General features: G+C 47.7%; 1 protein-coding gene across 1 annotated transcript; it reads right to left on the bottom strand.

Annotated features, from left to right (window-relative positions):
- Positions 1-2462: 2462 nt before the first annotated feature.
- PROSER2 (proline and serine rich 2) lies at positions 2463-11470 on the bottom strand. The gene is made up of 3 exons (XM_014067813.2): positions 11235-11470; positions 4017-4248; positions 2463-3507 (listed from the first exon to the last, which is right to left on the bottom strand). Exons 1-3 carry the CDS (start codon positions 11418-11420, stop codon positions 2498-2500), a joined length of 1428 nt encoding a protein of 475 aa, XP_013923288.2. The 5' UTR covers positions 11421-11470; the 3' UTR covers positions 2463-2497.
- Between the last annotated feature and the right edge of the window lie 204 nt (positions 11471-11674).

Below are 11674 nucleotides of genomic sequence, written 5' to 3'. Positions count from 1 at the left end.
TTTGCCATGAACCCGTGTGTACATGTGTGTGTGTGAGAGAGGGAGGGAGGGAAAGTGCTGGGGGGGGGAGCTATGTTTTCGTAGATTTTTACGAGTGTAGGTATGCTGGTCTTGTTGTATTTGGGTCTTTTCCCGTGTAAGATTGATTTTGTCTTGGCAATGTTTCGGCGACGTCTCACTCGCAATCTTCATTAAAACACCAGCCTGAAGATGGTGAGACCTCACTGAAACGTTGCTAGTATGCACGCAAATATCAGTTCTGGCTTTGGCTTACAAGTGGTCTTAAGGTAAAGGTTCTCCTTGCACATATGTGCTAGTCGTTCCCGACTCTAGGGAGCGGTACTCATCTTCGTTTCAAAGCCGAAGAGCCAGCGCTGTCCGAAGATGTCTCCGTGGTTATGTGGTCGGCATGACTAAATGCCGAAGACACACAGAACGCTGTTACCTTCCCACCAAAGGTGGTTCCTATTTTTCTACTTGCATTTTTTATGTGCTTTCGAACTGCTTGGTTGGCAGAAGCTGGGACAAGTAACGGGAGCTCACTTGGTTACACGGCACTAGGGATTCGAACCTTTCTGATCGACAAGCTCAGCGTCTTAGCCACTGAGCCACCGTGTCCTTACAAATGGTCTTACAACAGTTCATTTAGTGAACGCTCAAAGTTACCACGACACTGAAAAGGGTGACATGGCCATTTTTCACTGTTACAACAAAGTGATCACGAGGCTTTAGGACGATTGTGGTGTTCCGTGGTCCGGAGAACACACTTTCCGATCTTTTGACAAAGTCAATGGGAAATCAAGATGCACTTAACAACTGGATCGCTAACTTATCAACTACGGTGATTCACGTAATAACTGTGGCAGGAAAGGTCCTAAAATGGGGCAAAATTCACTTAACAATCGGAATGCTTAACAACAGAAATGTTGGACGTTAGTGAACTTCAGCCACTAAATGAGCTGTCGTAAGTCGAAGACTACCTGTATCAGTTCTTTACGCCACTGGATCCTTCACTCTTTGGTAGGTTCCATGTACAACTGTGTACCTAGTTCTAAGAGCTTATGTGAGCTTACATCTGGACAACCTCCAGATGTGCGGACTTCAAATCTAAGCCCATCTGGAAAGTGCTCAAGTTGGGCTACCCTACAGGTAGTGTACCTTGTATTAGATGTGGTAGAGGAAAGAGCAGGTTATCATATGCTTCAACGTGAAGCCTAGGAGGTCAGAAAACGGGGGCGCCCAAGATTGCAACCCAGATTTATGACATATTGGGTCCCCCTGTTGTGGCCCACCAGCGGCTAGTGGAGCTGGTGGCAGACTCAGACAGTGAAGAGGTTGGGGAGGAACATGGGCCAGTCCTGGAGTCTGGGGAAGGCTCTGATGAGGGCTCTGCGTCGGAGGCAGAGAGGGGGCCAGGGCCGTCTAACAGTTATCAGCTGCCTTCGGAGTCGGAGATCAGTGGGGCAGAAGAACAGCTGGAGCCTGTTCCCTATGTGCACATGCACAGAGATGCCAGGAGAAGGGAACAGTTAAGGAACAAGGGCCGACTCGGGAGTAAAGGCACAGGTGGACGGTGAATGGCCCCTCCCAAAGGAAATAAAGAGGAGCGAAAGGGGAGTGGAGTTTGCAGGAGACAATCAGTTCAATTCATTAGGGGGAAGATCTGTTCTTGACTTCTTGCCAAGTATTTGCTGCTAGAGCATGGCGTTTGGAAGATATCGGCCTGGCAGTTCTCCAAGCCTGATAAAGGTCTGTAGTTGTGAAATCTCATGAAAGACTGTTTGCCAGGACTTTGCGGAAGAGGAATTCCCTTTGACCTAAATAAAAGAGGTTTTATTGGGACAAGGAGTCAGCTTCACGATCTTGGGAAGCCTAGGTCAGAACACCCCGATCATTTTTACACAACTGATTTTTAGCAGCACAGGGACCGGGAAGCTCCAGGAAACAGAACGTGAATGCAACGGGTCCTTTTGTCAAATCCAGCAGGCCTGATATTTTTCAAGCTATCAACCAAGCTGAAAATATTTGCGACAGTCTTGCCAGCTACTCTGCAAAAGCAGTGATTTGCAGTGTTAAATACTTGCAACAATCAGGGATAGCAGGTTCATTACAAATCTGAGCTGCCCGATACATGGGGGATATATACATTTATCCTTACAGAACTCCTTAATACAGTCCTCTTGGGATCTTTTGGGTTTTATCCAAGGGATTCCAATGTACGTGGCCAGTGATACACACAAGGTTTACACACGGACTGTCCGTTGACCTTCATTTAACTTGACACTCTCATTTTCACCTGGGCTTTTATGAACGGCCTTGAAGTCTTCAATAAGCACGGTGAGTTCATGTCAAGGACATCCATCCCAAATGCCAGCAGAGAACGGTGGTGTTCCAAACACTTAATATTTCCTTCGCCTGCATGATAAATAGAATGGATTTCATCTGTCATAATGTCATCAATCTGTCATAATGTTCTTTAGATGTTCTTCTTGTTCCATTATTCTTTCAGAAGTCCCAGTTTTCGTAGAGCCTCCCTCCGGGCTTCTTCTGTCGAACCACGGCCGGAAAATTGTACTGTGACACCTTTGGAATGGAGTCCTGCAGATTTGGGCAATGTGCTCAACTTTCTCTGTATGTCGAGGATGAGGTCTTGTTGGGGTTGTCCAGAAATACTTGGCCAAGCAGACTTGCCATCCACAAGGTCAACATCTGGCTTGACAGTCATTGTTTTGTTCAGGGTGGGTAACAAATTAGGATCCTTTTTCATGATTTCATGGGTGTTTTGATAGTCATTTGGTGTACCACATTCTTGTTCAGGCCTCTCATTCTTTGTGGTGGAAAGGATTTTGAGAGGATGGATGAGGTGGGCCCGAGCAAGAGTTTTCTCAACCAGGCTTAAACTATTCAAGGGTTCATGATTCATGGACTCAGAAGGTAAATCTCGTAAAGGTAAGCTTTGGCTGGGACCCAGAAGTCCACGCTTCTGCAGCCTCTCTTCCAACTCATTTAGTAGCAAGGCTGAAGCGTTGACGTTGGCCAACACTTGAGCCTTGCGCTCTTGAACGTTGACGGCCGCCTTGGAGATGATTTTGCTGAATTCCCGCTCGCTGGCATTGGTGAAGCTGATGTTTTTCGGGAACCTCTGGGGTTTGGGAGCAGTTGGAGGTGGGGCACAAGGCTTGACCTGCTCCCTACTGCAGAGAGTGGAGGAAGTGGAGATGGTGCTCCTCTTGTTGGGGTCCCTTTCCTTTAGAGAAGAAAGCGAGGAAGAACTGCCTTCTGCCTGCTGCTCCAACAATTTCTCGGCAATCAGAAGTGGTGTGGGGATGGAGTGAAGGAGCTTCGGATGCGGTACAGTAGGCTGAATGGGATACGTCTCACAGACCGGCAACGGAGGTGGCGAAGGCGGTGTTGGCGGAAGAGAAACTGGATGAAGACAGACATCTTCTTCTGATGGTTCAGCATCCTCCAGCTTTGGCTCATCCAGCTTCCAAGTTTCCTCTGATGCTAGGAAGAAAAACAAAAGAACCTATTAGATCTGTTTTAGAAGTTACGCGGAATGGTCCCGAGGTCTACGGAAATTCTCAGTCATCCAGGTCATGGTTGTCCCGAAGGTGTTGTTCTGACCTAGGTTTTCTGAGAAAGCATAAATCACACGCTTAGTCCCCAAAACCCTCTTTTATTTAAACGGATGTAAATTATGGTCATTCACAGCCTGTAATGATTGACAAACGGTGAATATGAAGAGTACGACAGATGTCTGCTCGAGTTGCCAAAGTCTTTCAGATAAGCACCCCCCTTTTTCTTCCTTGAAACACTGCCAGAGACCTAATGGCCAATTAGTTTTGCAAAGCCAAACGTCTCCCAGTCAAACGGAACTTCTCAAGAGTTTGAACCGAGCAGAATGAACTAATTCTGGTCGGTTCAACTCCAACTGAACAATCTTATTCCTTGGAAGTCCGCCTCTTTAGTTCCCAGAACACAAATTCACACCTGGGCAAATAATTTCACTTTACCTGGTTCCGTGCTGTTCTCTGGTGCTGATGGGACCAATTCTATCAGCTCTTCAGACCCGGAATGGTCAGGTGTGTTTTCCTCCACCAGCTTTGGGGAATTGCAGAAGACCCCACTGTCGTGCAAGCCTTCCTCCTCCTCCACACCGTCATCCAAAGAATCCATAGTTTCTTCGAAAAAAAGTAGGACGTCCTTTTCTTCGTGAGTTAAACCTTTCAACCGTTCATCTTCATCCTAAGATTTAACCACAAAAGGCGAACTCAGGTTTTTTTGTATATGAGAAGGTACAGGCAGCCCTCGGCTTACAACAGTTCATTTCGTGACCTTTCAAAGTTACAACCAGCACTGGAAAAAAAAAAGTGATGGATGCCTTTTTTTCCACCTTTACCGTCACTGCAGCATCCACACCTCACACGGTATCAAAATTCGGATGCTTGCCAACTGGTTCGTATTTATGATGCTCACAGTCTCTCTGGGTCATGTGATCCCAGGGGTGGGCTTCAAAAATTTTAGCAAGGGGTTCTTTGCCTGGCTGCTGGTTGGGCGTGGCCATAGTGGGTGTGGCCTAGCCGGCCTCCTGCACCATGGTGGGGGGGGGGCGTTTTTGCCCTCCCTGGGCTCCAGATGCTTTCCTCGAGCCCTCGGGAGGGCTCCGGAGTCCCTCTGGAGGCCAGAAACGGGCCCATTTCCAACCTTCTCAAACTTCCAGTAGGCCTGTTTTTCTCCCTCCCTGAGCCTCCGCGCATGGCTTGTACTTACCTGCATCCAAAACTGGCTGTGTGGGGACTCCTGGGAGGGGTTGGGCGGGGTGGGCATGGCCAGCCAAGAGTGGGAGGTGGGGATTCTCCGAATTGCACAGAATCTTAACTGGAGGTTCTCCCGAACCCCTGCGAACCTCCAGCAGCCAACCCCTGCCCAGGATGGTGCAGGAGGCCAGCTAGGCCACGCCCACCATGGCCACGCCCACCCAGCAACTGGGTAGAGAACCGGTTGTTAAATTATTTGAAGGCCACCACTGGAGGGGAAGGGGGAAGGCAATTTTTCTCGCCTGTCTCAAGTCAAATTACTGGGACAATTTACCACCAGAGATGCGAAATCGCTTAATTGCTGCTGAAACAGTACACCACAGCAACTTGCTAAGTGCTGCGCGCAATTATATTGTTTCCACCTTGCCTTAAAACCCGTGCAAATAAAAGCCCTCAACACAATTTATCCAAGCACAACAATCCAAAAGAGCAGCCTAATTATAGAATTACAAGACTGGGCGAACCAGTCCTTTTCGCCTTGGCAGGAGGTGACGGCTTTTGTTTGGCAGTAGCGATTTGAGACAAAGCACCCAGAAAAAAAAACCCCAACACATCCCAAGCAAAGGCTTAAAAGCAATTTTAAGAAGACTGCAAGAAGAAGAGACAGATGAAGGCAGCCTTAAATACTCAAAGAGCCACAAAGGTCCTAACCGGAAGCCCCCCGTTCAATTCTGAAGCCAACCGGAAGTCCGGTTCCCCCCACCATAGAGTCTCCTCCTAGGGCAGCGTCCTTCTTCCTCTGCCGACTGGAAGTCCAGTTCCACCACCAAGTCTTCTCCTAGTGCGGCATCAGGGGTGGGTTTCTCGCCCTGTTCCAACCGGTTCGGTTGGAACGGGGCCAGCGGCGTCCTCGTGCACGCGCACGGCGCATGCATGCGTACTAGCGTCTACGCGACACTCCAGCTGCTCCTGGACGATCGCGCAGGCGCTGTATGCGTCCTCCGCATGCGTGGAAGCACAGAACTCGTCAAAACCGGGTAAGGACCGTGGGCGGGCGGGCGCGCCCTTCACCGTTCCCGGAAGTTACTTACTTCTGGGTTCGGCGACCAACCGGTTCGCAGGGACCGCCGCGAACCGGTTGAAACCCACCCATGTGCGGCATCCTTTTTCCTCTACTTGTCCTAACTGAAATCCCTATCAATTGTGCAGCCGACCGGCGTCAGGGAGCCACAGCAGAGGGACGAAAGGGTCACATGCGGCTCCAGAGCTGCAGGTTGCCTACAGCTGCCTTAGAACCACCTCCTGTTTTGCAGAAGACTAATGTTGAAATATTGAAAACCTAGAACCATCCCATTTACAGAGTGGCAGCCCAGAACCACTCCTATTATGGATGAAGGGACAGATCTATACAGTCTAAATGACATTTGTTTATTTGAAGAATGCAGATAATGCCCACAGCCCAGAACCACCGATTTTATAGAGAAATGGGGACATCTTCAACCTAGAACTGCCCCTATTTGGGATGAAGGGTCAAGGAACGGACTGCCCGGAACCACACCTGTTTATAGACAGAAGAAGCAGATTCAGAAAGCCTAAATGATACTTGCTTTACAGGAGAATGCTTTTTTATAGAATAACAGAGTTGGAAGGGACCTTGGAGGTCTTCTAGTCCAACCCCCTGCTTAGGCAGGAAACCCTACACCACTCCAGGCAAATGGCTATCCAACATCTTCTTAAAGACTTCCAGTGTTGGGGCATTCACAATTTCTGGAGGCAACTTCTGTTCCACTGATTAATCGATTAACCTCGATGGAGAACCTATGGCACGCTTGCCACAGGTGGCGTGCCGAGCCATTTGTTAGGGCATGCGAGGCATTGCCCTGTCAGCGCCAGCGCGCGCCAGCTAACCAGCCTTCATTTTCAGAGCGAAAAACAACCCAACGCACAAACCAGAAGTTCGGGAATGGACTTCCGGTTTGCCCGTAGGGGTGTTTTTCGGAGGCTTCAAGAGGGTTCCAGGTTGCCCGTAGGGACATTTTTCACCATGCCACGCCCACCAAGCCACACCCAGAGAACCGGTAGTAAAAAAAAAATTGAATCCCACCTCTGGATCAGACTGTTCCAACTTTGAAATATCTAGTTTGTAGCACCGTAGGGGAAATGACGTGCTTGCTTTTGGTTGCCCTGTCTGCCTAGAGCCCCAAGCCACCACAGTTAGCTTGGATGCCCAGTGCTCACATGCTCATCAGGCAGGTTGAAGCATCACCCGGGCCCTCCTCATGTCAATTAATGAAATCATCCGAAAACACCAAAAGCCAAAGAGTAAATTAGGCGCCACGGAGCAGGCAAGGAAGCCGGATAATATAAGAGAGGTGCAATTTGTGTAGCTCCAAGCAATATCCTCACCCTTCTGGGCGCACGCTTGAGGATGAAACAGAGACGAAGATGCGGCTAAGATGATAATTAAATGCACAGAGAGAGAATCAGCCCCGCTTTGACGTCAAACGTTTTTGCTCAAATCCTCCGGGAGTTACCGCACCCCCCCTCCCCAAACCAAGTATGACACGTTGAGATTCTTCCAAGCTGAGGTCTTTATTGTTTTCACACCTACAGACAGACTCTTGCTAAACTGAAGTAGCTAATTATCTACATTGAGCCTATACGGGTAGTCCTTGACGTACAACCATTCCTTTTTGTCCGTTTGAAATTGCCACGGCCCTGGAAAAAGTGACTTACGACCGTTTTCCCACTCTTAACAACTGCTGCAGAATCCCCACGATTAAAATTCGGATGTCTGGCAACTGACTCATATTTATGGCGGGTGCAGTGTCAGTCCTGGAGTCACGCGCCCCCCTTTTGCAAAGTTCTGACAAGCAAAGTCAACGGCGAAACCGGATTTCACTTAACAGCCACGTTAATAACTGAACAACGGCAAGGATTCGCTTAACAACTGTCTCAAGAAAAGTCATAAAATGGGGGGGGAGGTCACGTAACAACCGTCCCGCTTAGCAACAGAAATTTTGGACTCAATTGTGGTTGTAATTGTGGGGACCACCTATGTTTTGGGAACTATTAAGGAGAAGTTGTCCTCATCCTCTTTCTCTCACATGATATCTGGGCTTAGTTGCCTCTTATTCCTCTGGAATTGTGGGACGCGGTGGCTCAGTGGCTAAGACACTGAGCTTGTCGACAGAAAGGTCGACTGTTCAGCGGTTCGAATCCTAGCGCCCTGCATGGACTTTTTGCATTAAAAAAAAACCCCATCTTTTGATTTATGGTTTTGATTATTAGGATAGATTACACAGTAGAAAGAAGAGAGTCATGATGTAACAGTGGAAAGACTGGATGGAAAACTGTGATCAAGTCACCCCAGTCCTTCTCTTTGTTAAGACTAGATTTATCCAATTCCTGCAACTGTTCTTAATGTGTTTTAGCCTCTAGCCTCCTAATCACCTTTGTTGCTCTTCTCTGTTTTTGAATCTCCACATCTTTGTGCCTCTTTCTTTTGACATTTAGGGACGCAGTGGCTCAAAGTCGCTGAGCTTGCTGATCAGAAAGGTTGGCAGTTCAAATCCCTAGCGCCGCATAGCAGAGTGAGCTCCCGTTACTTGTCCCAGCTTTTGCCAACCTAGCAGTTCGAAAGCATGTAAAAATGTAAGTAGAAAAATAGGGACCACCTTTGGTGGGAAGGTAACAGCGTTCCGTGCGCCTTCGGCATTTAGTCACGCCGGCCACATGACCACAGAGACGTCATCGGACAGCGCTGATTCTTCGGCTTTGAAACGGAGATGAGCACTGCCCCCTAGAGTCACGAACGAGTAGCACATATGTGCGAGGGGAATCTTTAGCTTTTACCTTACTCCTCTGGAATGCAGCCCCTCCCTCCTGGGAATCCGCCTCCTCCCTACGTTGCATCCAAAGGATGGCTTGTGTGAATGGAGAAGGTCCTTTTCACGTTGTGAAATCTCACATTACGTCAAAAGATATTCCAGCCAGGTCACCTTTGATAGGTATAAGTTGTGCTACTTTTGCATTATTCCTCATGTTGCAACAGTTTGATCACGTAGTAACCCATGAGTAAATTGCAGTTCAGAGCCAACAATTGGAAGGGCTTTGAGAATCCATCCAAAGCTTTTTGTGGGGGAAGGGGGAGAGAAAATATGGTTCTGGGAGTGTTGCACACTTTTTCTGTAGTTCGTTGTGACCGAGGCTTCCCGAGAGCCTGAAGCAAACTCCTTGTCCCAACAAAAACCTCTTTTATTAATTGACTGTGAATTCTGCTCATTCACATCCATCAAAGTCTTTCAAGGGAGGATTTACAGTCACAGATCTTATCTGGCTTGGAGAGCTGCCAGGCCGATATCTGCAAAACCTGGCAAGGAGTCTCGGAGAGTCACGAACCAATTAAGTGAACTAATTGTCTCCTGCAAACTCCACTCCCCTTCCGCTCCTCTTTTATTTCCTCCGGGAGGGGCCATTCATCGTCCACCTGTGGCCTCATTGCCAAGTCGACCCCTGTTCTTTAGCTGCTCCCTTCGTCTGGCAACTCTGCGCATGCGCACCCTGGAAACAGGCTCCAGCTGTTCGTCTGCCTCACTGATGTCTGACTCTGAAGGCAGCTGATAACTGGCATATGGTCCTGGTGCCCTCTCTGCCTCCGACACAGAGCCCTCATCCGAACCTTCCAAGGACTCCAGGACTGGCCCATGTTCCGTCCCAACCTCCTCACTGTCCAAATCCGCTGCCAGCTGCATTGGCTGCTGGCGGGCCCAATAGCTCCCTTCTTTTGAGCTATCCTGTCCTGTTGCTCCCAAGAAGGAGGGTTTTTCCCATTGTCTTGAAAACCTGACCAGTTGACTGTTAGATTGGGAGAAGATTCATTCATTCATTCATTCATTCATTCATTCATTCATTCATATCTCATCTTTATTGTTTTTATAAATAAGGCAGAAAACGTACAGAATACTCCTTCCTATTTTTCCTACAACACCAACCCTGTGAGGTGGATCCGGCTGAGGGAGAGGGACTGGCCCAAAGTCACCCAGCTGGCTTTCGTGCCTAAGGTGGCACTAGAACTCCCAGTGTCCTGGGTGATTGACTCAAGATCTCCCAACCAGCTTTTGTGGTTAAAGTGTGAACATAATTTATTGTTTTCTGGTGATTGGCCCAACTTACCAAAACTTCTTTGGGCCAATCACAATGAGACTGTGGATTCTAGTCCCACCTTAACCATGAAAGCTGGCTGGGAGATCTTGACTTTGGATCAGTCATTCTCTCTCTCTCAGCCAACGCATCTCTTAGGATTGCTCTTGCGGGGAAACAGGAGAAGGAAGGAGTATTATGTGTGTACACTGCCTTGAGCTACCGTGTTTCTCCGAAAATAAGACAGGGTCTTATTTTCTTTTGACTCCCGAAATAAGCGCTTGGCCTTATTTCGGGGAGGTCTTATTATTTCTGAGGTGCAGGACGCATCAAATGTGGTCACCTTATGGCTGCTGCTGTGTTGCAATATTTCCAGGGAGGGCTTATTTTCAGGGGAGGGCTTATTTTAGTGCATGTGCTCAAAAGCCCAATTGGGCTTATTATCCGGGGAAGTTTTATTTTTGAGGAAACAGGGTACTTAAAAAGCGTTAAAGTTGGATAAAGGTAAAGGTTCTCCTTGCGCATATGTGCTAGTCGTTCCTGACTCTAGGGGGCGATGCTCATCTCTGTTTCAAAGCCGAAGAGCCAGCACTGTCCAAAGACGTCTCCATGGTAATGTGGCCAGCGTGACCAAACGCCGAAGGCGCATGGAACGCTGTTACCTTCCCACCAAAGGTGGTTCCTGTTTTTCTACTTGCATTTTTTACGTGCTTTTGAACTGCTAGGTTGGCAAAAGCTGGGACAAGTAGCGGGAGCTCACTCCGTTACGGGGCGCTAGGGATTCGAACCGCCGAACTTCGAGTATCTTAGCTACTGAATCACCGTGTCCTGTTTTACATCTGTTTACATTGGGAATTTTAATAAGTACTGGAATTTTACTATCATTATCAAGGAATTTATCTTCTCTGGCAAGGCAAGGGAAGGGAGGGGAATAGAAGGACAAGAGAAAAAAAATATGTTTTATTTCCTGCAAATAAAGGTGGCCACTCCTCAAATACTGGAAGATTGACATTGATTCTACTTGCATTTTATGTGCTTTAGAACTGCTAGGTTCTAAAGTAACGGGAGCTCACTCTGTCACATGGTGCTAGGGATTCGAACCGCCGACCTTTCTGATCAGCAAGCTCAGTGTCTTAGCCACTGAGCCACCGCGTCCCTCTAAAGGTGGATACAAATCTAAGAAATCATTTTTTAAAAAAATTCAAAGCAGGCCACCAATAAGATAAATTACCCACAAGGTATCCTTCCTTGTCCAACAACTGCAATCCAAAGCTATATATTCTAGCCGTACAATATAAAAGTTAAAAGATGCTTCTGTCTCCAGGCACTTACCAAAATTGAGTGTTTTCGATGCAGGCAACTTTCCCCACTCTCAAGATGATGTGTGTTTTCCAAGTTTCCCAGCTGGACCTCCGAAGGAATTTCATATCCCATTCCTGAATAGTCTGACACCATGTTTCTTGGCATTCCCCACCTAGAAAAATGTGTCCTTTTTGGTAAGAGAGTCTCTTTTCTCATGCAATGTGAAACACTCACGGATCTCGAGCAGAGGCTTTCAATTTTTTTACGCCCAGCCGTTCTGCAAAAAAAAAGGAGAGAAAGAAGAGGAGAGAAAGGTCATTAAATTGAAAACAAAACTCCCGGCGTGTATTGCTCTGAAATGAAATTATGAATGACTTTAATAGAATATTGCGAGTTACACGGATGAACACACAGTGTTTCCTTCCCCTCTGGATGCTTCTCCATCTGATTTAACTCACAGACACATACAC

Source organism: Thamnophis sirtalis, unplaced genomic scaffold (genome assembly GCF_051295495.1).
Source record: "Thamnophis sirtalis isolate CommonGarterSnake01/CBP01778 unplaced genomic scaffold, rThaSir2_p1.2 scaffold_9, whole genome shotgun sequence".
Lineage (NCBI taxonomy): Eukaryota > Metazoa > Chordata > Lepidosauria > Squamata > Natricidae > Thamnophis > Thamnophis sirtalis.
The sequence above is the reverse complement of the archived record's forward strand: the minus strand, read 5'-3'. Positions and strand labels throughout refer to the sequence as shown.

What these genes read in the sequence shown, in the direction of transcription:
- PROSER2 (XM_014067813.2), bottom strand. Translation starts at nt 11,420, where the DNA reads ATGAGAAAAGAGACTCTCTTACCAAAAAGGACACATTTTTCTAGGTGG. An exon ending in ATCGAAAACACTCAATTTTG is followed by an intron (nt 4,249 to 11,234) that starts GTAAGTGCCTGG and finishes GTTAAATCTTAG; the next exon opens with GATGAAGATGAACGGTTGAA. An exon ending in AGAGAACAGCACGGAACCAG is followed by an intron (nt 3,508 to 4,016) that starts GTAAAGTGAAAT and finishes TTTTCTTCCTAG; the next exon opens with CATCAGAGGAAACTTGGAAG.